General features: G+C 48.0%; 4 protein-coding genes and 1 long non-coding RNA gene across 9 annotated transcripts; 3 read left to right on the plus strand and 2 right to left on the minus strand.

Moving 5' to 3' along the window:
• The first annotated feature begins 157 nt into the window (after positions 1-157).
• GCNA (germ cell nuclear acidic peptidase) lies at positions 158-8,384 on the plus strand. The gene is made up of 10 exons (XM_053990499.1): positions 158-303; positions 1,194-1,240; positions 1,684-1,735; positions 2,121-2,194; positions 2,346-2,783; positions 3,108-3,279; positions 4,357-4,501; positions 5,380-5,518; positions 6,354-6,558; positions 7,492-8,384. Exons 1-10 carry the CDS (start codon positions 158-160, stop codon positions 7,742-7,744), a joined length of 1,671 nt encoding a protein of 556 aa, XP_053846474.1. The 3' UTR covers positions 7,745-8,384.
• A 914-nt stretch (positions 8,385-9,298) lies between these two features.
• BRCC3 (BRCA1/BRCA2-containing complex subunit 3) lies at positions 9,299-15,013 on the minus strand. The gene is made up of 8 exons (XM_053990113.1): positions 14,894-15,013; positions 14,394-14,513; positions 13,702-13,789; positions 12,992-13,080; positions 12,413-12,468; positions 11,612-11,743; positions 11,205-11,248; positions 9,299-10,061 (listed from the first exon to the last, which is right to left on the minus strand). Exons 1-8 carry the CDS (start codon positions 14,996-14,998, stop codon positions 9,910-9,912), a joined length of 786 nt encoding a protein of 261 aa, XP_053846088.1. The 5' UTR covers positions 14,999-15,013; the 3' UTR covers positions 9,299-9,909.
• A 344-nt stretch (positions 15,014-15,357) lies between these two features.
• Positions 15,358-22,487, plus strand: MTCP1 (mature T cell proliferation 1). Of its 5 annotated transcripts, none has more exons than XR_008439333.1 (7): positions 15,358-15,385; positions 15,717-15,771; positions 18,097-19,017; positions 19,113-19,283; positions 19,437-19,488; positions 20,693-20,759; positions 22,471-22,487. XR_008439333.1 is itself a non-coding variant. In XM_053989940.1 (5 exons), exons 2-4 carry the CDS (start codon positions 18,910-18,912, stop codon positions 19,482-19,484), a joined length of 327 nt encoding a protein of 108 aa, XP_053845915.1. In that variant the 5' UTR covers positions 15,721-15,771; positions 17,946-18,909; the 3' UTR covers positions 19,485-19,488; positions 19,570-19,643. The 5 variants fall into 5 exon arrangements, 1 of the variants encoding a protein (XP_053845915.1); XR_008439334.1 differs by having other exon boundaries at positions 15,375-15,385; positions 15,717-15,767; XR_008439335.1 differs by lacking the exon at positions 15,358-15,385 and adding an exon at positions 17,946-18,056 and having other exon boundaries at positions 15,721-15,771; positions 18,142-19,017.
• LOC128814273 (uncharacterized) lies at positions 17,090-18,742 on the minus strand. Its single transcript, XR_008439336.1, has 2 exons — positions 18,661-18,742; positions 17,090-17,178 (listed from the first exon to the last, which is right to left on the minus strand). It is a non-coding gene; the product is annotated as an uncharacterized LOC128814273 (long non-coding RNA).
• Positions 20,699-23,889, plus strand: CMC4 (C-X9-C motif containing 4). Its single transcript, XM_053989941.1, has 2 exons — positions 20,699-20,759; positions 22,471-23,889. The coding sequence occupies exons 1-2, from the start codon at positions 20,702-20,704 to the stop codon at positions 22,638-22,640; spliced, it is 228 nt and encodes a 75-aa protein (XP_053845916.1). The 5' UTR covers positions 20,699-20,701; the 3' UTR covers positions 22,641-23,889.
• Positions 23,890-24,552: the final 663 nt, after the last annotated feature.

Below are 24,552 nucleotides of genomic sequence, written 5' to 3' on the forward strand. Positions count from 1 at the left end.
GCTGCTGTCAGAACGAAAGCCTTGCTGGCCTTTACTTTTCCTTTACGGAACGTTTGGAGCGGCGCGGTGCTCTCGGTAGGACCGAGCGGGGCGGGCGGGCTGCGGCGCATGCGCGGCGCGCCGGAAGCGCGCGGGCCGTTCGAGCGCCATGGCGGGAATGGCGGCGCGCGGCGGGCCCGGCCCCGACCCGGCCCCGGGGCACCGGCAGCGGCACCGGCAGCGGGCAGCGAGCGGGGCAGCGGCCTCGGCAGGCAGGAGCCCCGGGACAGGCGCCGCGGGGAGCACGGGCAGGCCGAGCGGCGGGTGAGGGGGCCCCGGGGCAAACAGCGCCCCAGCCCGCGTGTCCTGGCTTATTTTTATTAAATTATTAACGTAGAGAGTTTTAAACTGTATAGCTGTTTATATGTGTGTGTGTGTGTAGACATATGTATGCATATCTATACATACATGTACATATCTATACATACATGTACATATCTATACATATATACGTATATATCTATACATATACATATATATATATATACACGTCTAATGCACGTTTGTATATATAAATACCACATGCTGCGTTGCATGTAGTATGTATTGTATCTACAGCGTTATAATCCGAGAGCACCCCGTTGTTTGTTTTACGGTGATTAGTAGGCATTGGCGTGTTTCAGAATGGCAGTCTTCAAGGTTTAAGCAACGTCCCTCTTACAAAAGCTGTTTTCCTGGTCTTTTAAGCAGCTGCATAAGGTATTTTTGAAGTTGTTAATGTTTGGCTCACGTTCTCAAAGAAACGAAATGAGTAACTTGGTAGGATCTTGTGGGCTGTCCCTGCATTTGCATGGGCACAGCAGTCCAGGTGGTAGTGCCCCCATCCTCCTCTTGACGTAGCCGTGTGACAGCTGCTGCGTTTTCCCGAAATTCATGGCAGCTCTCTTACAGTGCACTCGGTGTAAAAGCAGCTTCTTGCTCCTCAGTGCACGGGTTGAGGTTTCAGGCTTACTGTACCACACTTCTCTGACGGATCACAGACCACGTGTAAGACACGAAACAAGCTTTCTGTAAAGAGCTAAAATAATTCAGCCCATTTGGCACTTGCAGTGTTTTTCCCAACGTATATTTGGTTCTCAGTGTTCATGGGTGTTTCAGACCAGTGGAGATGCAGATGCTGCTGTGACCTAAATTTCTGCATTTCATGTTTGCAGCAGTGCCCTGTACTTCTCTTCCAGCAGCGATGACGAATTTGAGATGTGTAAGTAATGACACGTTAGTTGGTGTTATGGAGAAGGTAAAAATTGCACATTTCTGTCTAATTAGAGTGAAGCATTTTTACATGTTCCTTTCTTTCACTGCTTGTGCTGCACAGCAGTTCTCTGCTTGCAGTGCAGTCTTGGTTTCAGTGCCACAGGGAGTGTTCTTGAATTGCCTCAAGTTTCACTCTTCTTGCCTTGCATTATATTTTTCTTGCTGCCTCAGTTTTGTCTGTTCCCTGTCACTCACTTGCTTCCTTTTTAGTCTCCAGAGACTAGAAAGCTGCTGCCAGCTTTGAGGAACTGAGAGTTGGAATTATATGTCAATGTAATTAGTTTGTTTTTTGAGAATACTTTATACCAAATTTTTACTAGCTGCAAACTTCTAAAAATGCTTAACAAGAGACACAAAACCTTGTTCTTAATTAATCTTTTTTTGTTTCAGTTTTAGCAAGACTAAAAACTCCAAAATCTGTTTCTAAAAAGGCAGATGCAAGGTGGGTGCTGTCATTAATGAATTTCCTGTGTTCACATTTTAGTGTTCTGTATAATATTTATATTTTGCATATTTAATCAGAATAGAGGAAAACAGTCTAAAGTTTTATTGATTCATGGGCCAGTCTAGGAGAGAGTGCAGACAGACCTGTTACATCTCCATTTATGTTCAGGGCAAATGTAAAGTGGAATATTTGGAGGTGCACATGTTCTTGCCATTCCTATTCATGGATGCACTTGGTGACATTTGCTGTGAGCAGCTGATAATGTTCTATTGGCTGGCTCTTTTTGGATTGCTGTTTTAGTAAGGCACACTTACTGCTCTATTTTTCTGCTTGCTCCTGCCTTTATTCCACAAAATTTGCCTTTTTTTTTTTTCCCTTACAGTTTGAAAGACTTCATTGATGACTCAGATGATTTCTTCTTGGACTTGAAGGTGAAAAAGAGTACAACCAAGAGTGGTAAGCAATCATCTATAATGAAAAAAATGAGAAGATGCTTTACTGTTCTTTGTGTTTTCCTATCTTTCAAGGGATTTCTTCTGTGTTAAGACAAAGGCAGGTCTCCTGTATGCAACTCCCAAAACCTCAAGCTCTTTTGTTTGAATTGCAGCACAGAAAGATCTTCAGACCTCGAAAAAGCTGATGACTCCTGGAAAGAAAAACACTTGCTGCCAGGAATTGCAGTATCCAGACTCTTCAAGTGACACTGAAGATTCTGTCTTTGTAGAAAGTCCGTGGCATAACCACCAAAAAGATGGAGTGAAAGACTTGAAAGGGAGTCAGAAGCGCATAAATCTTTCACCTCCGCAAAATCGGAAAGATTCCGTTTTCAAAGGCAGTCCAGATTTGCTTGTTAGAAGGAAAGAAAGAAGCTGTGAAAATACAGAAAATAAATTGCCAGCTGTGGCACTAGGACATGGTGCAGGGGTGGAATCAGAGAGCTCAGATGACAGTTTTGGATCTTTAATGGAACGGATAAAGAAGCGAAGTCTACCCCGTAGACGTGTCTTAAGCACAAGTAGAACTGTCTTTCAGCCAAGCACAACAGGTGAGCAGTCCTGAGCTGACTTGCAGTGGTAATTGCCTGGCTCTTTGCATTTGTGTGGCATCAACCTCTGAGGTGCAGCCCAGCACCTTGCCGAGGATTTTGGTGCAATCAAAAATTACTCCTCTGAGCATTCAGAAAAGTCAGCTTGTGCTATCAAGATGTAAATTTTTCAATGTTGCTTTTTTTTATCATTGTAGGCACTTTTCGTTTTTAAAATTACTCTGAAAGCAAATCTGGTGGATCCTTCTGGTGGTTTCTAATGATTCTGTGATTTCTTTTTTTAATGTATGCTGTGTAATCCTATGGCTCTTCCTGTTGAACTAGAAAACATCAAGCCACCCTGCAAAGATGCACAGCCTGTGAAAGGGGAGGGAGTCAAGACACCAAAGCCAAAATCCATTTCACTTCAAGAAACACCTTCCTTGATAGCAACTCCTGCAAGAATTCCTGGGAATGAATCAGTCAGTTGCTCACAGTCAGCAAAGACAGAGAACAGGTGAGTGTTTCTTCATTGTTCCTGTGTGGTAGGACAATTACAGATGGACAAAGAGATGCTGATCATTTTTGCATAGGATAATGTGATTCCTCTGCTACCTAGAACTTCTACTAATTTAGCATTTGTTCATGGTTGAGTAGCTGGAAACCAGGGATTTCAGTCTCCAGTATGACAGGGAGGATGTAAATGATCTCTGCCTAGGGGAATTGATGACAAATAAATCTGACAAATGTCAAATCTTCTTTGTAAATGTTATCTCTCTTGCTATTCCTTGTCTTGTATAGATAGCATGTGGTGGCTCTACAGATTATATATATCCAGCTGTTTACCTCTGAAAACATATCAAAACTGATTCTATTAGTAATTCATGCCTTTTAACCAAGAGTGTATTTTTTTTTTTTTAATCTGTATCCTTATAACTTGGAGAATTCATGTTTCTTTTTCTATAAGTGGATGCAGCTTTGGCTTTTCAAAAGAATGCATTTTTCATTTCTAATAGCTGCCCTTATTATGCCTCCTAGCCATGTGCTGTTTCCTTTAATCATTTCTTAGTGGTGCATACAATACCAAACCTTTAAATGATATCTTTAAAGGTGATACTTTAAAAGGTCACAATGCCTGCAGCATTGGAGTTAGTAGTCCTGGTGAAGTATCTGCTTCTCCTGAAATATTTCCTGAGCATTCCTGGACTATCTTTCTCTGTTTCTGAAAACACACCTTTATTGTGATGATCATGTTAGAGCTGTTCATATATTGATTAAATTTTGGTGTCGTTGTGGCTCGCTGTGTCACAAAATCTGAGTCTCTTTTCCTGCTTAGGAGCCCTCATAATCTGATTTTGTGAATTAATGAAGTAACTGCAGGACTGTTGCAACAGCTCTGGCCCTTCATGCCCTCAGAGGGGTAAGAGGACAGCCATGGGCCTCATGAGGGCAAGCTGGTGGAAAGAGTCAGGAGAGGTTTATGCCACTTGAAGCATCCCTGAGATCTGTACTGGCTTTCAAGTGGCCATTATTTTCCCCTTTGTTTTTCCATATCTCTCTACTTCAGCAAACTGCTTAATGGCTTTTCTTGCAGGCTCAGGGTGTGTTCAGTGCCTGGTTGTTTCTTGCAAGATCTTTCAAATCCAGCCTCCCACTATGTGAAGTATTTCAAGAAAAATAAAGAGGAGCTGGCCCAGAAGCTCTACAGGCTGTTTAATAGTACTATCTTTGAGCAGAAGGTTGGTTTCAAAACAAGAACTACCATTCTAAAATGCTGGTTAATATGTTGCTCCTCACTTTTTGATGTGATTGCTCTTTATCCTCTTCAGATTGTAGAAGTTAAGATTTATAGCAGTGGGTTATGTTTTAATTAGTCCACGCAGTTTCTTCAGAAGAGGTTTGTCACCACCATGGTGCAGCAGTTCTCAGCTTGGCTTTGCTTTCCCAGCTGCAATGGAAATGCTGCATGTAATCTGTGTTCCTTCCTATTGGATGTTCATGTCTGCCCTTCTGGAACAGATTAAAAAGGTGATCCTTCACATGACAGTTTAGGGTGAGCATAAAGCTACAAGTTGTGTTTCAAATTTAAAGTTCAATTGCAGAGAACTGCTGTCTTGACCTGGGATCATCATCTGGTATATTGGGGACTCCAGTGAGAGAAATGTCCTTGAAAGGAAGGGTACTGCTCTCAGTAATTCCAGTGGGATTTCCCCCAGGAAGGAAACTGAGGAAAGTGTTTTTTATGCAGATGATAAAAGAGTGATGAGCTGACAGGCTGAGGTCACGATTTCACATAAAACTGAGCTGAACAGACTCGTAATTGCTGGAGTAGAGTATCTTGCAGCCCAGTGCTTAAGCCCTGTACCTGAAGGTACTTGGAGGTAAGATAGAAGGAACTAAGGACTTCTGTCTCACCCTGCATTGTGAAACTCCCATTGTTGGTTACAGAAAAACTTATGGTGGGAATAAGAGGCCATGGAGGGGAGTTGGCATCTTAAGTGTTAAGGGCACCAACAAGAGACATCCTGGACTGGCTTTGCACTAAGTAAAAGGGGAAGCCAGAGGGTAAGAGAAGAGGTAGGAGAGGGGAAATGACATGCACTGTTCTGTTTTTCAGTTACCAGAGAACATGGTAATAATCTGGAATAAGAAAATGAGAAAAACAGCGGGGTATTGTGTAACGGGGCAGAGGGAAGGCCCTGAAGGGAAGCGTTACGCTCGCATTGAACTCTCTGAGAAAGTCTGTGACTCTGCAGGTAGGGCTAAGAAAGGCTGTGTTGATTCTTCTCACAGATAAAAACAAATCTGATGCTTCAGAGATCTGGAACTGGAGCCTGCTTTGAAATTTTATATTATCTTGCATAAATAAATAAATACATGTATGGATTTATCCACATTCCACAGCCCTTCTGAGAGGCTGGGCAAATGTACAAAATGTGAGAACAGAGATGTAGTCACACTAACTGCAGTATTGTTTATATTTCTTAATGATTTGAAGACCTACAGGCTAGGTGTTAGACTCTAATTCTGTGTTATAATGGCAGTCTAAAATCTGACTTCCATCACAGCAAGACACCTTGTTGGTAGTATTTAAAGCTGGAATAAAGATAGGTCAGTGCCAAATTAAGTTCTGTTATGTGGTACTGCGATTTTTATTTCTCCCTCATCCCCTCCCAGTATTGGAAAATGAATCATAAAATGGTTTGGATTGAAAGGGATCTTAAAAACCCTTATACCAACTCCCTGCCATGGGCAGAGACACCTTCCACTAGAACAGGTTTCTCCAAGCCCTGCCCAACCTGGCCTTAAATACTTGCAGGGGTGGGGCAGCTTTAGCAACCAAACAAAAAAACCCCAAACAGATTAGATGTATGGGGGAGTAACTAGGATGCAGAATTGGGGCTGATCAAAAATTGGAAATGCACCTTGTTTTGGAGCATTTTATCTTATCAAGACATTGGTAGTTTTAACCTTCAAAATAATACTTGAATCTTAATACTGAATGAGTGTCAGAGGCCTAAGGCAGTGAGCAAAGGTGAGCTTGCTCTTCCCCACACCTGACTGATGTTTCTTTGTTTGCTTTACCCCGAGATCGCCTTCGGGACACGCTGATCCATGAGGTTTGCCACGCAGCCACCTGGCTCATCAACGGCGTTCGGGATGGACACGGGCGGTTCTGGAGGTTCTATGCCAACAAATCAGCTGTAATTCATCCAGAGCTGCCAGTGGTGACACGGTGCCACAGCTACGAGATCAATTACAAATTCACCTATGAGTGTGTTCGGTGCAAAGCTACGTGAGTAACGATTTCCTCTTGCACGTGACTGCCTGTTGACTTTCTAACTTGTCAGCCTCCTGTGTCTAGAAATCAGGGTTCTCTGGAATAGTAAAGCAATTTCTTGTTCTGATGTTTTCTAGAGCCCACAGAACCTCAGTATGTGATTTCACGTTTGTTTCCAGGTGGTTTCATTTCTAGTTCAGAGGTCAGGACAGGCAGAAACGTCATCTAAGGACCAGTGGTGATGAGGGAAGGTCTTTGGGAAGCAGTAAGAGGTACATACCTAAGCTTTGAAGGAACAAATCCTCATAAAAACTGGGCACAGAATACTGGACAGTGATTAGGTACTAGATAAAACTACCAGAGGAAGCTTCCAGCTTATAGTCCTGATGACTTTAAATTATAACTGCAACCTCACAGATGTGAGCAGCACGTGTGATGGGAAGGACTGACACCAGGACACAATGACACCATTTATGGGTTTTTTTTTTTTTTACCTCAGGATTGTATGTGTGACTCCCAGAAGTACTAGAAGGAAACACCTCACATACCCTGACGTGTTCATTAGGACTGTGCAATGCAGGAGTTGCTTAGATGCAACAGAGCATTGAGGAGATTTTTTATTAATGAGGTCTTTGAGGAGAAACCCCAAGAGGCCGTTGATACATGCGTTGTGGAGGTAGTTGGAAATGTTGTAGCACTTCGTACTGGTAGTCTGAGAGTAGAAGAGACAGAGGAAGGAACCAAGCTGAAAAAGCAGTGGAAAAAGTCCCAGGGTAGAGAAGTGTAACAGAGATTTGATTGTACCACTGTGAAATGTACTGTTCCCTGTTCTAAAATACTGCCTCAGTATTTTAGATAAATACTAATTCTAAAGTACTGCCTCAGTCATGTGACCTGAGCAGCAGGGAAAGGGGCCCTTTCCCAGGAGTGCTGGTTTTTGCCTTTCAGGATCGGGCGGCACTCGCAGTCCCTGGACACGGCGCGGTTCGTCTGCGCCTTCTGCGGGGGGCAGCTGGCCCTCCGGCAGCCCCCGGGCACGGGGGGCACCCCTGCCAGGACACAGCTCACGCCCTTTGCCAAGTACGTGAAGGAAAACTATGCACTTGCTAAGAGACAGCAGCATGGGCTGAGTCACGCAGAGGTCATGAAGAAACTCAGTGCTGATTTTGCTTTGAAAACCAAGCTGGAAGATTCCTTTTAGTATCTCAGTATGCCTCCTTTCTTGGTGCCACTTAAACTTTGTACAGAGAGTAGTAAAAGTTCTGAGCAGCACTTACACACAGCATGTCTTCAGTGACTCCAGTGAGTAAGGGATGTTCTGTTTCATCTGGGCAGCTGAGATGCTGCGTGTGTGCTCAAGAACTGCTCTGTGTGCATCTGGCTGGGATTGCCAGAGGCAAGACAGTCCAGGCCCACCAGCCCAAGTCCTCTGACTCTGAATGACTCCAGGGCAGGAAAAGGGGCATATGCCCGAGTTGGGCTTCAACATGGGTTCAGATATTCTCCCGTGTAGACTTTCCTGAGAGATCCTTGGCTGTTTTTGTTAAGTGGTGGGTAGATGATGTCTTAAATCCATTTATAGAATATGTGAGTTTCTCCAAAGCCCTTTAGCCCTCAGTAAGTAGTGTACTTCTATAATTGAGATTTCATAGAAACTAAAATAGATGCAGAAGGTCAGGTTGGGAAAAGCAGATTCCCCAAGAATGAGGAGGTCTTGTCATGGTTTAAATCTTCCATATAAAATGTAACTGAATGTGTGTTATAGTGTTTGTGTCTTCTGTAAGCAAATTGCTCAGGAGCTTAATAATTTTGATAATCAATAAATGCCAGTTTGATACAAACTCTTGCAATGAACCAGGCTGCTTTGTTTCAGTTTAATCATGGCTGTGTAGGAATACAGAACCCTGGTACCAGCCCAGCTCTCCTGGCTGTGGATCAGCACAGTCATTAGCATCCTTTGGTCACTGGGATTACAATCCAAGGATCCCCATTCCAGGAGGCCCAGGGCTGCTGGGTTATCTCCCAGGAGCCCTCATGAAGCTTGGGGCCACTGACACACCACCCTCCCTTCTCTGGCAACGATGAAGGTAAGGAGCACTGGAACTAGAAACCAACAGCAAAAACAACAGCACAAACCGCTGACTGTTCAAAAACTGATTAATTACTGATTATTCACAGCACTCCTAAGGAAAAAGAAAACAGTAGTGAGCAATATATTTCAAGAAGTTCTGCTCTTAGGGCATTTGCCAGTAGAAATGTAGGAAGATTGAAAAGTCAAGTCTGACAAAGCAGTGGGGTAATGGGGCTTCCACATCTGACAGCACTTTACAGCTGCTAGTTAGTACTGGCTGTCGCTGGCAGGGAGTGCCTCTTCCTCAGCTCTGTCACTGTAATTGTCCCATCCTTTGCTCACGTGGGACAGATTCACACGACAGAACACAGATGAGGATGTACATGATGGGGGACACTGTGAAATGGAGCAGCAAGAACATTTAAAGGGATAAATTCAACTAGAGCTACTTCATTCCAGTCTTAGGAAATTTCTGCAGTTAAGTTGAGCATGGAAGAACTAGTGTAGACTAAGTGTATCTATGAGTTCTCTGCCCAGCATCTCAACCTTCTTCCCTCTGGGACGGAACCACAGCCCTCTCCCTGAGCCAGCAGAAACAGTTCATTTTCTAGAGAACCTCAGTGCTGGGTGCACACCAGCATTACATGGAGGAAGAGAATACAGACTGACCAAAAAACGCAGGCACTGGCACTTGGTAGCATTCATTTAATTTTTACTCCCAACAGCTCTAGCTTTGGAATTCTTTATTTGGTTTGACATATGCTAAACACTGATCTGATGTCAAAAATCTTCTGGGTCTGTTCCCAAGCTTCCCTCCCACCTCTTACCTGCCTGGGTGAATGACCAGTGATCCCCAACATTACTAGATAAAAGATCACAGTCAACCGAAGCTACTAAGAGAAGGCAGAAGCTGGCAGCATCAGATAGGACAGCAGGGACACACTTTTCCCCTGTAACCCTGTTCCAGGCTCCTGGAATACATGTAAAGCAGTAGCACTTCTGTCAAAACATAGAGGGAGAAACAACAGGTTCCCCAGGTGTGTGCTCTCCAGAACAGGAGTCTTCAGGTGCTGCCCAGCCCCACCACTGAGCCAGAAGTGCAGCAACTGCAGACACAGCATTGCTTTGCACCAAGCTGGGGCAGGTAAAGTCCTGATCCTGGAGCTGTGCTCTTTGCTGCAAGAGAAGAGGCACAGCCAGTACCTTCACTGAGGCAATGCAGGGCCACCCTTCAGCCTGGAGTAGTTCTTGAAGATTTTTTCATGTCACTTTCCTGAAGGGTCTGCATTTCCTCCTCACTCTAAAGCAGCAAGTTCCTCCAGCAGCTGCTCCTTCTCCTGCTGCAGCTCCTGCACGCGCTGTTTGTTCTGCTCCAGTCTGTCCTCGAGCCACTGCAGCAGGGGCCCACTGATGGCAGACATTTGGCTGCAGAGGTTCTTTGTGAACACTGCAAAGAGCAACAACACATCATGCCAGGACAACACACAAGAGACTCGGTGTGCTACGACACCCCCAAAGCCAACAGGCAGCCAAGGAAACCCTCCAGCATCCTGGCCATGGCAACCACACAGGAAGGTCAGAACCAGCAGCTTCCAACAGGGAAACACCATTTCGGTGTGACCCAGGCAGGGATGACAGTTCTACAATAAAAATCTGCATACAGCTAATCACTGTTGCTAATTAATTTCTAAATTTAGAAGCATCACAGGATGCCTCATTTCCTAAACGTGTGTGAATGAACAATGGAGCGATAAACTCGGAACAGAAGTGGATGAGGATTCACCACATCGCGGTGGCAGAAGGAAAGATGTCACACCCGTGTAACACCTATGAAGTGCCAGGAGCTGGAAGGATGCACACAGCTCAGCCAGACACTGAGACTGACCCCGGGGCCTTCGGGGTCCAACCCGGCTCGCTCTGAGTCTCACAAGGACAAAAGTAAAAGACTGGAGGTGCTCTTTCCCCTCGGGACCAGAGTCCCACTTTATTGTGGCACCACTCCAAGGAAGTCCAAGGGAGGCAAAGAGGAAAAGAGATCGAGGGTCTGACCACGGGAGATTTTAAACCCAGGGCAATGGGGGGCAGAGGAGAGGGGCAGCAGTCAATGGGGTACAAGTGAGGAGGGGGAGAGGGGAGGAGCAGAGCAGGAGAAAACACCACCAATGGGCTTAGGAGGGAGGGGGAGACCATGTGGTAAGAGAGGGGAATACAAACACACTACTCAGTGCAAAATCCAAAACCCAGCGTGGAACAACAACTAAATAAACTATTCAGCACAACGCAACAACACACTGCTTTAACACTCAACAAATCCCAAATGCCCTTTCCTGTTCCAACAGAAAAAATAACCTAAACAAACCAACCCCAAACCCCCAAACAATCCCAAAGTCTTCTGTAATTTTAACCAATTCACACACAAAGCCTGAAGGATACAACATTCGTGATTCACCCAGGATTAGGGTGTTCTACAGCCTTTGAAGTTTTTATTTTAAGTTCCTAGTTATAATTCTGTTCCTGTGTAACAAGATTCCACCATTTTGATTCTGGGAGCAGCACCCTGGATTATCACGTGCAAGAAAGGAATCCTTACCTGAGCCATTATGGATCTTGGTTACAGAGTCAAGATGGGTGAGGCTAAGGGAAGGAAAAGAAAGCAGGTTAGGGACAAGACAGCAGGGAGTTGTGCATTAAACACAGGCTGTAAAACCAGCTGCCCACGAATCACTAACCAGACCACGGCTACACCTAAAACCTCTTCACCTGCGGAAGCCCTGCACATTCACAAGGATAACAACCTATGATCACAAAACCCCAAAATTCTGCTGCTAACCCCAGGCTTAGTTCTACAGACTTCAGTAAGTTCCACAGAGGCACAGGAGCTGCTAATCCTTCTTAATTTCTGCAGCTTTGCTAAGCTTTGGTAGTCTTAAGAACAGCAACAGTAGAACAAGCCAGCGAAGGAAGCCTTGGAGAGGGGCAGAGCCCCAGGGCCCTTACCTGTGAATTCTCCTGTAGGCATCCTGTTCTTCTTGGCAAAGGATCTTGGGCAGCTCCACAGCTGACTCCAGACACACCTTCCCAATGGTTTCATGGGGGACAACATGAATGGGAATTTCAATCCTTTCATATCTGGAAGGTTATGAGATATAATTAAAAGCAGCAAACAAAAAACTGACTTCTACAACCTTGCAACAGTCTGTCTAAGGCCTGGCAGTGCTGCACATCCACTTTTGGGAACATATGCCAGAGCTGACAGGCAAAGGGAAGCATTTTATATCCACATACTTGTCTTGAGTTTTAGTTGTAAGGTGCAAACCTGAGGCCGTGGCCCTGAGCGGGCGGCCGCCTCCTAAAATTCCGAAGGGCGCAGGATGTGTCCCAGACCCAACCTGCCACCACCTCAAACTGGGCAGCCCTGGCAGTGCCAGGCACCTCCTGCAAACTGACAGCAGGAGCCTGGGCTGCTGAGTTCTGCTTCCCATGGAAAAGGGCCGGTGTTCGTGTCCAGGGGCCCGGCCCTGGGCTCAAACTCTAGAGCTGGAAGCAAAAAGGTGCTGCTACACAACGAATTGCAGCACAAATCCACACCCTGGCCTCAAATCTTAAAAGAATAAATTATCTAGCCTAAAAGAATCACTCCTAATCTTCAGATTCTCTTCCAGCAGCCTGCAGGAGACCCTGTGCAGGCATCTCTGTACATTTGCTCCTCACAACAGGCTGAGAAGCCACTTATCAGAGACAACCCAGAGAAAGGAGGGACGAGACAAAATACAATCAGACGTAATACTCTGTACTCACTCTGAGCTCTTCTGGGCCTGAACAGACTGGAAACAGGTATAGAGAATTCTGCCTGTCTAAGAGAGACAGCAGAAAGTCAGATTCCAAAGGCAAAAAACATCTAAAAGGCAAAGACACATTCCTTTAGGAAGCTTTTGATAGAATTCCAGATGTGTTGCTGTGATTTGCTTGCTGAGGTGCTTAAAGCATACACTGATAGACCCTTTAATGATGAAAAAACTCTTAAGCAGCAGCTGCCTGGACAGCCTAGACCCAACTGCCAGCTTATCACATGTGACACACCTCCTGGAGAGGCTGGAAGAGGGGCAGAGCTGTGTGTGCTGGGCTGGACACCTGAGGGAAGAGCCCAGGCCCATTTCAGAGCACACTCTGCAGCTGCTGCTGCAGCCCCCCCGGGCAGCTCAGAGCAATCATCACTTGTTCTCCTGCCCCTGGCATCACAGTCCAAACCACTCCCACCGTGCTTGCCATGTGCTCCCAGCACAGCTCTGCCCTTCCTGCAGGCTGCACCCAAGGACTTCAGCTCTGATGTTTCCCATGAGCCCCTGGAGGGTTCGTTGCCATTTTTCAGTTGCCTACCTTGGTGTTCTTGTCCTCGATGAAGCAGGAAAAGATCAGCCCTACAAACCCTTGGTCCATCATCTGATACATGGCCTGTGTGCGGACATCTGCGGGGACAGAAATGAGTGAGAGCTGCCCTGCTCCCCTGCAGGGCTGGGAAGTGACCTGCCACCTTCTGAAGGGTGGGCTGGAATTGGGCAACAAATGTCACAAACTTTGTGTTTATAGCCTCACTCTGGGTGGCCTGAGTTTAAATAAAGAACTTGATCCAATAGCAAATCTTAGAAACAGAAGTTGAGCTCACAAGACCAAGACATTTTCTCACAGCCAGCCTGCTGCCACAGGTCACCGTGGAGTCAAACACATGTAAGGTACTCAGGTACTTCTTTTATGAAAGTTTTCAGCTATGCATCAACACCCACACAGATCAGAAATCATCGTGGCAGGCCCAGGATCCCCACAGCCTTTTTTTGCTATTGCCCACACCCAAGGTCTGGTTTTTGCACCTGGAAGAACAGCAGCACCAGCAGCAGCTGATCTGTGACTCCTGGGTCACATCTGGGTCCTTGGAGAGCACACACAGGAATGGGGCTGCACTGGCAGGGGCCCACCCAGACAGTCAGGGAGCGTTTCAGACCCAGAGCTGCTGCAACGTGCACCTCTGGAGCTCCAGTGCCAGGATCAGCAGCTGCAGTTTCCCCCAGAGCCCAGGCCAGGGCTGCTCTTACCCACGTGGGAGGGCCACACCGTGATGTGGGGGTGGGAGTGGTACCAGCCCACCACCCTCATGGGACGTCCTGTCATCTCAGCCAACCTGTGTGGGGGTCAAGGAGCCTTTGGAACCAGCAGACACGGGGGAGGGCTGTATGTACAAGGGAAAACAGCAGAGTTTTAAAAGGGTTTCCTAGGAGTCAACAGAATTCCAGATCCTTCTGGAGGGGTGGTAACAAACAGTGCAGGGAGCTGATGGGAGCCTCTTCCCCAGCACCATCAGGAGCCACAGCTGCAGAAGCAACTTGGATTTTGTTTGCACGTGGCCACAAACAACGTTTCAGCAGCTGTCCAAAGCAGCATCCCTGAGTGTGTGCAGGGAGAGGCTCCCCAGTGCAGCAGCTGGAGCCTTGCTGACCTTTCCTCTTCCACTCAGCCTCCCTGCTGAGCTGCCACCCCCTCCATAAACACACTGCAGCTTTACCTGCAGTGCCCAAATACAAAACAATGATAAAAAATTTGTAACACAACACCACTGCAAGCGCTGGAACCAAGAGCCCACGGCCAGCCCAGCCCTCCCAGCTGAGCAGCTGCAGGAGGGAGCAGCTGACAGCCTCAAGCCAAGTGCAGGCCTAAAATACAGCCCTCGAGAGAGCTCTGAGGCAAAGCCCTCCGTGGCGAGCCTGCTGCTGTCTCTGCTGAAGGATATCTCTGCTTCGGTGGAAGCAGCTGAAAGCTGCTCTGGTGAGATCTCCACACGGTCTTTCCTCTTGTCAGAGCGCCGCAGGATTATCACAGAGTGGATGTGGACGATTCGGCTGGTGTCCACCTAAGGGCAGAGGGGAAATCACTGATTCCTCTGCTGGAGAAACAACCCGCAGGGCACGGCCGGCTGCGCCGAGCATCGCAGGGCACAGGGGCGCGCGGCAGAACGCAGGGGATGGGCACAGGGAGCTTTCCTGACTCTGAGCTCCGATTCTCTCAGGAGCCGAGCTACGCACAGGGAAGCTTTCCTGACTCTGAGCTCCGACTCTCTTAGGAGCTGAGCTACGCGCTGGCGGCTGCCGGGGCTGCAGACGAGAGGGGTGCCGGGCTCGCTCCCCGGTCACGGCCCGCGCCCCGCCGTCCTGCGGCCCCGCGCAGGCCGCAGCCCGCATAGGCAGCGCCGCCACCCGCCCCTCCGCGGGGCCGCCCCTCCGCGGGCGGTACCTCTCCGATGCAGAGCCCCATGACCTCCTCCTTCTCGGTGCTCAGAGCGTGGTTCAGGCACACCAAGAACGCGTCCGCCTCCAGGTGCACCGCCTGCACCGCCATCTTGCCGCCCCCGGCCCGCCTGCCCCTCGCCCCGCCCCCTCGGCGAATGAACCAATAGCAACGGCCCCCGCGGGCCCTCCCAGCCAATCGGCGCAGCCTCCGCCGAGGCGAGCGGTGCGGCGCGGCGGAAGGGCCGTGCCGCCCACGGGAGCGGCAGCGCCGGGGTTCCGCCCGGCGGCCGATGCCCGCGGCGGACCGGCGGGGGATGGCAGGGCCGGGCCTGGGCGGGGCGGCCCGGCCCGATCCGGCTTAACGCGACCGGGCTCGGCCCCGGGCCCGGGCCCGGCCTCCGGGGCCTGCGGGCAGGCGCGGGGAGGCGGCGGGTCCGGGGGGCGGGGGACGGCTTTGCGCGGCGCACGCGGCGCGGCGGTCACGGCGCGGGTGCAGGTAGGTCATGGCGGGCCCGGCCGGGGCGCGCCCGCCGCACACCCGGGGCCGCCCGCCCGGCCCCGCGGCCCGGCCCGCGGGGGGACGCGGTGGCCGTGCCGATGTGCCGATGTGCCGATGTGCCGCGCCCGCCCCGCCATGGCCGGTCCCGTCCGACGGCCGCGCCACACCCCCTCCCCTCCGGCCCTCCCTGCCCGCCTTGGCCACGCTGCCCCCCCGCTCCCGCTCCTCGGCCCGGCTCTTGCGTCCCTTCCCTCGCCCTCCCCGCCTCTCTGCGTGGCTCCCCCCGCATTATGTCCATCTTTTTTGTCTTCCTGTTTTTTTTTTTTAGATCCCACCAAAGCTCGGCCTGCCCTCCCCACGCTGCTGGACAGCCCGGCTGGTCGGTGAGCATCTGCTACCCCTCAGTAGGTCGGGCAGAGCGGAGCGTGGAGTCAGAGGGGCTTGCTCCAGGCAGAGTAGAGTCCAAACCCCCAAGAAGAAGCTTTAGAGTGTCTCCACATGCCCTTAAGTCACCAGATCATCAGATCCCCGAGTTGTTGCCGGAGCTGGGCTGGGTTTTTCGGGGAAGGCTCAGCACCCTTGTAGCCCTGAGGTGTGCAGGCAGCTCTCATGCCCCAGCAGAAGGCCAGGCTAGCCAGCGTGGCTTTGGGGCTGTAAGTGTGTCAGCACTGCTGAGCCTCAGCAGTGCTTTTCCTTGGTGCCTGAATGGCAGCTGAACTCCCAGCTGCTTTTTAGAACAGAAGGTGATAAAGGGTGGAGTTTATTCAGCACGCTGACCTTCAGCTCTGGGTGGTCCAAGCAGCGTCTGGAGCAATTTCTGTCACCGCTTCCATTAAATATTTTAATGTACCCAACTTAAAACCAAATAAATTGTCGTGACTACAAGCTGCATTCCTCCTCCTGGCCATTTTGACATTTATCCATATATTGTGGCTCAGAAATCCATCCAGGTCCCAGAACAGTGTTAAACTTCTAGGGTTGATGCTAAGGTGGACAGAACATCTGCCAGTATTATTGCTGTCTGTGGGGATTGGGATTTGAATCTCCCCAAAACAGCACTTTGAACAGCTCAGCCTTCTACAGCTATGCTGATGGGAATGTTAAAGTCTCAAAGGAATGATGCTGCAATCCTGCAAATTTAAGCTCTTGGGGGTTTTGTTGGTTGTGGTTTTTTTTTTTTTTTTTTTGATAGGTACAGTGTAAGAACTTGGGTTTAAAAGTTGTTTAAAATATAAGTAAGCTCTCTTCTCCTTCCACCCATGCCTTCCTTCAGGCTTTGTTCTTGCTTTCTAATCAAACCTGCAGCAAATAAGACACTGTGTATGTTTTCAGGTGCACTGTCTGAGCGTGTGCTTGTGGAATCTCCAGTTCCTTTGGTGTGTTTGGGTGCTGCAGACACTTGTCCCACCCCAAACCCCATTCCTGTCCCACCCCAAACCCCATTCCTGTCCCACCCCAAACCCAATTGACGGTTTTGCCTGACTCAGGATTTTCCATGTGGCAGTACCTGGGCACCTCCCCAGGCCAGACTGAGCCTTTCAGCTCTGCAGTTCTGGGGAGGCTCGGGGCCAATCAGTGGGGCAAAGGGTGAAAACACACATTCACCTCTGCCCATTCTGCACAGTGTCCTCTGCATGAGACCTTGCTCTGTTGTCCTGGATCTGTCATCGCTGCCATCTCCACTCACCATGAACACAAACGTGCATGTTGTGCTTTAGTCCTGCCACCTGCACTTCAGCCAGGCTGAACCAGGGCACTCTTTGGGTAGGAGACCTTCCAGGAGAGCTTACCTGCAGCAGGAAACACAGCTCACTTACTGAGACATATTTTTCTATGACTGGAGCCAGTCTTGAGCCTTCTGGTTCTGACCTGTAAAAATTCCAGCTTTGAACAGAACAAAAGCAAGTTCTTGGGCATTTCCTATCGTTTTGCAGTTTACTGCAGAGTAGGAGAGTATCCTGGCCGAATTCCACCTGGGGTGATTATGTTCAGCTGACTGAAAACGATCAGTGGCAATTGCTGCATTTCACTGTTGGGCAGAGTTCCGCACTCTGGGGTTTAAATTTGTAATGTGGCTTAGGTTAAAGCAGAAAGGAAAAGAATTACAGTAATGTCCCTTTAACCTTAATTCCTGAAGGCCTTGTGAGGCTTGTCAGACTGCAGTCACGTTCCTCCAAATGCCAGTGATCCAGCTGGTGGGGCATTCCTTGGAATGCCTGTCCCTTGTCACAGGATGGCAGCCAGAACAGCGGTGCTTTGTGTAGGGCACGTGCACATCCCCGCACATCGAGCAAGGAAACAAACAGAATGGGTGGAAAAAAGAAGTACTAAAAGAGCACTCAAAGTTTTCTTTGTGACGGTGCTGTTCAGGCTGATCCGTGGTTGGTGTTTTGTTCTCAAAAAGGCTGAGTGCTCCTTTGGCTCAAAAAGGTAGAGAAACACTGATGTAAGATATGGAAGGCATCATGGAAGAGTGTTTTCTGTTATATATGCACCCTAATGTATAACAATTTGTTTTTTTCTCTTCCTGACTTTCACTCCTTTATTTTGTACCCAGATTTTCTTGCTCCTGTTTGAAATATGCCTTATAACCTTACAAGTTTTCAGAAGACCACTGTGTTTCACTGGGATAAAGAATATTTCATCTGCTTCATAGCAGGAGGATGTTGTATGTGTTACAGCTTAACTTTGTTCTACTTTACACCTAGATAAAGGATGAAGACTGTCTGTACCATTTTGATTACCTCTTCTAGGGTTCAAAGAGAATCATTTCCCCTGACCTCCATTTGCTAATGGCTCAGCTTGATCTAACTGGCACACAGATAAACGTGCTGTTAAACAAAAGTTACAGTAGCAGGAACCACCTCAATGGCCCGAGCTCCTCTGCCCGTGTTGGTGGCTCTCTGTGACCGGGCGAAAGCCGAGTGACGCAGTCCTGAGTGCTGCTCCCGAGGAGTTTGGGTGTGAACGGACAGTGCTGCCTCCCCTGAGAGATGAGACAAAGGATCCCGCACCCCGACAACTCGGCGAGCTCCAAAGATGAGAGTCCTGCACACCCAGCTCTGTGCTTTGTCTCCAGAGTGATCTTCGTTCCTGTTAAGCTCGCCTCACTGCTGGTCACGAGTTTTGCTTTTGGGATTTAGACCACCTCTTTTTTCCCCCCTCGTTTTACACAAAGACTGTTAATAGGACTGTTAGCGGAATGAGCAAAGCCAATACTCCCAGGGTTTAACTTTGTACCAATAGCACCTTTTTGCCCCAGAATGCCTTACCAATGCCACCCAGCACGCGTGTCCCAGCGTACGACTTGGCCTGACGTTTCCGCTGGCTTAGGCACCACCTCAGCCTCCCGAGGTGACTTTTAGGGACATTTCCGCACGTAGCATCTCATCCAGCCAGTCAGACGCCGCCTGGCTGCCGGGTCCGGGAGCTGTCTCCGTGAATGTGCTCAGAGCTAACGAGCCCACGTGTGCACCCCGCGGGCCGATGCCGTCCACCTGAGCTGCGGGAGCGCCTGAGGGATGGCACAGGGAGGGGAGGCTGGCGCTCCTCCCGTGCGGCTCTGGGTGCGGCGCGTGGGGGTTTACTGCGATGAGCACCGCAAGACCTGGCTCGTGGCTGCGGAAGAGGCAAGTGTGTGCTTTGAGCTTCCCCGTGGTTGTAGCTTTGCTGTTTCAGGTGCCTCTGCCAGTAACTGCCTGCTCTGTTTGTTACTTTCCCCCAGGAGGAAGGTATGCTGAGGGCTCGGATCCAAAGAGTTCAGGTTCCCCTGGGTGAGGCGCTGCGACCCAGCCAGCTCCCCCCATCCCGGCTGCCTCACATGTGGCAGCTGTCCCAGGGTGAGCAGTACAGGGATAGTAACTCTCGCGTTTGGGAGATAGAGCACCATCTCATGGTAAGGATGGTGGCAACAATAGACCATAGTCATTCCTGTTTGTGAAGTCATTTGAGATCCTTGAGGGACGGCAAAGGACTGTTACTTTGTTGAAGTCCATTAGCTCAACCACAGTAACTGTAGACGTATTGAACTTTTCCTTGTCACTTACAGCTTGATGGTGTTGAAGAACTGCTGCTTAAACTCGTGCCTGGGGATTAATCTGGTATGTGCAGACATTACCCCTGCTTTGTACTGTGCACTGTTTACTCCCAGTCTTTCTTTGCTATGAATTTTTGTCTTTCAGGAGCAGTGGCTCTAGGAAGATGCCATTGTCTGTTTTGTACAATAAAAGGTTCTCTCTCCACTGAAATGCAGCCACCTTTGAGGTGGAAGCAGTTAAACAACACGCAGCAGCATCACACAAGTGTTTAGGACAGGCAGTGAAGAGGAGTATTGTGACCAAGTGAAACATGAGGGGGAGTTCTAGGTAGGCAGAATGTAATTGCCCCAAATGGAATTTGGCCAGGATGCTGCAAAACATGCCCTAGTGATACTGGAAACTGCTGTGGGCTGGTGACTTTTCAGAAACTGGAAAGGCAGCAGCGCCCAGCTCTGAGCAGAGGCTGAACTGTGGCTCAGAGGGTTCAGTCTCACCACCACTTTCAATGACACTGGTGCTTTCCTTAGAGGTCTCCTCTTCAGCTGCTGGTACCACCAGCTTTTGCTTGGCTTTTGATCTTACACTGACACAGTTACAGGTGTCACAGTTGCAGAAGAATCAGCTTGAGTGTCTGAAATCCTTTTCTGATGGATTTGAACAAGATGGAGCTGTCCTCCAGTCTGGTTGAGGGTTTTTTTGGACAGCGGGAGAGGATTTCCAAGAGACTTTCTCCTGAAATAAAAAGAAAAGAGCCCTTCTTGTTGGCTTTATGGCATATACACAACTGAGTTGTTTGGTTGATTATTTTTTTTTAAATGCCTTCTCCAGCTGTGGTTCCATGACTTGCCACCAAATCCTGGGTTGTGTAAAGCTCACAGAGGTGGATTTCACATAAATACATGTCTCAGTATAAGGTCTAGAGATAGAAAACTCTTAAAATTTAGTCGGCTCTGTTAATTTGAATATTTTTCTGGAATCTTTGTACATCCAAGTGAAAAAGGACACATTTTAACTAGAGAAAAGAAAAAGGCTTTTAAACTTGGTGACATGAAACTTCCTCTATTCATTGTCCCCATCATCATCTTTTAGCCAGACACAGAGAGTTCTTGTGTATGTTGGCAGGCACCTGCAAGCAGCAGTAGATGTTTTCTGAATGGTGACAGTGGGGGAAATTGGGAGCTCTTGAAAGATGTGGCTGTAGGACATTGTCTTTCCCCTACCCCCGTAAAGAACTCTGATCTACAGTAACATTTTCCTATCATTTTAGTTCCTGAACATGTCCCAGAAGGATCCCTGCCAGAAACAAGCCTGTGAAATACAGAAATGCTTGCAAGGTACCAAGTGTTATTTTGTCTTTGATGTCTTGATTTTTGGTGGAACTTAATTCTTTTAACTTAACCTTTTCCTTTCACATTGAGAAGGAACAAAGCACATTAGCATCGCCTGGTCGCAAAATGAACAAAATGGTAACATCTGATTTTAACAAACTGCTTTGTGCTTAATTGTAAATAATGAGACATCATTAGTATAAAGCAGAGCATTAGTAACAGTAATGTGCTTATAGTGTTCTCTGTGCTGGCAGTGAGATCCCAGGTGTATTTTTGGGACTCAGCTGTGGGCAGGGAGAGCTAGACTTTATAATAAGCTCTCTTACAGTGTGGTTAGCAAGGGAGTAGGTGGATTGCATGATAAGACTGCAGAGCTGCACCAGGGGTGTTTCAAGGGAGGGGAGACAGATTTCTGTCAGGAACACGTTAGGTGATCTGTCCTCGAGGTGTGAGATGGTCTTCATGTCCCCAGCAATTGTCTAGAGATGACCTTTAATGTCCTCATGGTTTGGAGCATTCTCCCACGAAGGACTACCTTCTCTCCCTGTACTACTGCACTTAAAAGCTGATGGTTGACCCTGTTTTGGTCCCATCTGTGGCAGTGTTCTTTTTATAGCATTTGTGGAAGTTATTCCAGGTGCTTTTCCTGTGTAGGTTTGTGTACAGTGTTGATCTGAATGGTTAAGTGTTGGCAGAGAAGCTCTTTGCTGCATGTACATGTCACTGTCACTGCTGCTGTTCATGTATTATGCTGTGGAGGTGTCTGAAGTGTACAGATGAAGCAGCTGAGTTGACAGAGAGCAAAGCAATTTTCCTCTGTAAAAATTAAAGTACAGAGTCTTAACTGAGGAATGTACAGGCACTGTACCCAGTGTGTGAGATGGAGAGTGGGAGCTGGACCTTTGGGAGATGCTGACTTCTCAAAACTCATTGTTCCAAAAGATCTTGCTGCTTCCTCTGAGCGACTGAATGCCTGCTGTAAATCTCTTTTGTGTTTTCCTCTCTGTGTGTGACTTTCAGCAATGCATCCTTGACAGATGATGGTGTGCCTGTACGTAGCTACAGTTTTAGAAACAAAGATGCAAAGGCAGAGGGACAGTTAGGAGAGCCTTGGAGTACTCATCAACTGCAGGTTATGGCAGAGAGAGATCAGCTTTCCTTTCCAAGGGCCTGCCATGCCTCTTGGCTGCCAGCTTGCAGAAATCACCACAACCTTTTTCTCAGGCGTGATCTCTGTGTTTGTATTACGGCTCACTCACCAACCCAGTCAGGGAATTCATAGCCCAGTGATCACAGCAGTGTGGTTTGCTCATTAACCAGAAGGTGTTCACTGCTGCTTTCTGGGCTCTCCACGGGTGCTGTGTGTGTCTCACATTATGCTTCTGTTGATTCTTTTAATCTTTTAAAAGTCAGAATGGGTGTGAGTGCAGTTGTGCAGTGGTTGCAGAGCTCATCCAAGGCAGATGAGGTGGCTGTGCATGCCCTGTGTTTCTGGGCAGACAGGCAGGTGGTTCTTGACTCAAACCACACTGAGTCTCTTCCTGCAGGGCTCCTCTCTGAGAGCCTTCGGCCACAGCTTTAGATAGCTGCAACTAAAGAGAGGTTGTTGTGAGCAAGAAAATGATAGAATGCTTGTAAGCAGCTGAAGAGCTGGGCCAGGTGTGCTCCCTCAGGGAACAAAGCCTGTTTCTCTCTGCAGTGTCTCCTTATTTTCCAGCGAACAACTACCTGGAGTCCAAGTGTGAAGCTGCGCTTCAGGAGATGCGGAAATGCTGCGCTCGGTACACCAAGGGCAGATCCGTCTGTTGTTCAGGGTTTGAGAGAGAAGAAAGGGAGAGAGAAAAGCTTAAGTTGACTTCAAAAGGAATTTCCCCACCACCTCAGTAACACAATGCAGCTCCAGCAGGTGCTGGAGCATGGACTCACTTGAAGAGCTCATGTGTGTTTTTTCAAGCCTTCTTTAGACTTTCAGAAAAGCCAGATTGCTCCTGGAACACACTGTTCAGCACACCAAAAAGCATTACACAGTACCAACATATGGCCTGGTTAACAAACTTTATTTTCTGTATGAAAACATAATCTATGTTGCCTCTGCACCACACCTGTGAAATGTCAACTTGATATTTTTAGGATGCTTACCTTACTCTAATCCATCCTTGCTCTAAAAATGGAGAATTGGAACCGAGTTGTTCTGGCTTCTGGAGCGAGAGGTACAGGAAATGAGCTCAGAAGAGTGAGTTTAAATGTGAAACAAACCCATCTTGACACAACAAAGGTATTGCTGCCACCATGCAGTAGTTCCAGACAACATTTTCCTGTCCAGTGGTTCAAGCTCAAGAATGGGAATCAGGTCTGATGATTGTTCCTAAGTCTTGTATAGATCATGAGTGACTACAAGTCACTTTGCCTAAGTGCCTCACTTTTCCACTGGACAGAGTTGTTTATTTTATATTTGAATTGCCTACACGCTGCTATTTGCATGATAAAGATGTTACAGGAATATAATTTCAGGGATTGCTACAGGGATAGGATATTTTTTTAAAAAGCAATATTCATTTGAAAGATTTGACTGTTGATACAAAATTTATAAATTTATGTCTAATTGAACACCTTTAAGCAATATGCTTTGAATCCAAGTCCAGTTAAAACTGCTGATACCCAAAGGCCTGTCACAGAGCCCTGGGCTAGATCCAAGAACTGACTTAGGTGCTGCTTACTGAACAAGCAGTTGTAGGCAGTTATTTTCCACACAGCATTCCAGACTCACTCCCAAGCCGGCTGTGTCTGGACCCCAGGAGAGATGGCTTTCCAGAAGCTCTCGGCCATGCAGCAGAATTTCCTGTGACCTGTAGGAAGAGCTCATAGACAGGTTCCTGCACCACCCTTCAGAGCTGCCTGTAGCAGGAGTCCAGGCACCCAAAGATCAGGCTCCCAACCCACTAGCCCTAACTCTGTATTAGATCTAGCCGTAAAGGACTTTTGTGCTGTGATCAAGTACGACTTACTTATGAAATAGAGCTTCTATAAACCACTGAGGTCTAGGCACAATAGTTGTGTGTACTGAAGCCTAGAAGAGCAAACCATCTGTATTCACTGCTCTGAAATACCATGGTACAAAATAAACAACTGGAACAAACTGCGGTCTCTGGTTGTTTGTTGAGCTGCAAGCCGGGCATCTTGGCTGCCGTTCACAGCCCAGAGCCATGTGAGATCATGTTTAAATAGAAGCTGCTTGATATTTTTATAACTGGGGCTGAAGATCAGAATAATGTAGGGCTTGTTTTCCCCTCCCAGTGCCCTCGCCCCCAGGAAAAAACCCTTAAGACAAAACAGGGGGTTTAGTGTCCCTGAAAAGTAGGGAAAAGTGATGACAATGTTGTGAACCACCTCAAACACTAACAAGTAGCTAATTTTTCTCTTTTGTCCTATCTGAGCAGGAACAGTGGAAAGAAAGTCACTAATAGATGATAAAATACATAGATTTAGGCTTTCGTTGCACCTACAAAAAATAAATAGCCTTGTCTCCACGCCCATTTTGAAGTTGGGTGGAACAGATTTGCTCAGCAGAGGCAACCCAGGCTGGCTACAGACCCACCTCCTGCCCTAGCAGCACCCCACTTCTTGGGGAAGTGGGTGATTGGTGCCAGGATGATCAGGGAGAGGGATTTATTAAGGTAGCCCAGGTTACCTGCATGGATGAGGGGAGGCTGGTGCCCTCATAGACTCATTTATGCCAGGACAGACCTTTAAGATTCTTAGAGTCCAACCATTCCCCCAGCACTGCCAAGTTGACCACTCA

The sequence above is a fragment of the Vidua macroura genome, chromosome 14 (genome assembly GCF_024509145.1).
Source record: "Vidua macroura isolate BioBank_ID:100142 chromosome 14, ASM2450914v1, whole genome shotgun sequence".
Lineage (NCBI taxonomy): Eukaryota > Metazoa > Chordata > Aves > Passeriformes > Viduidae > Vidua > Vidua macroura.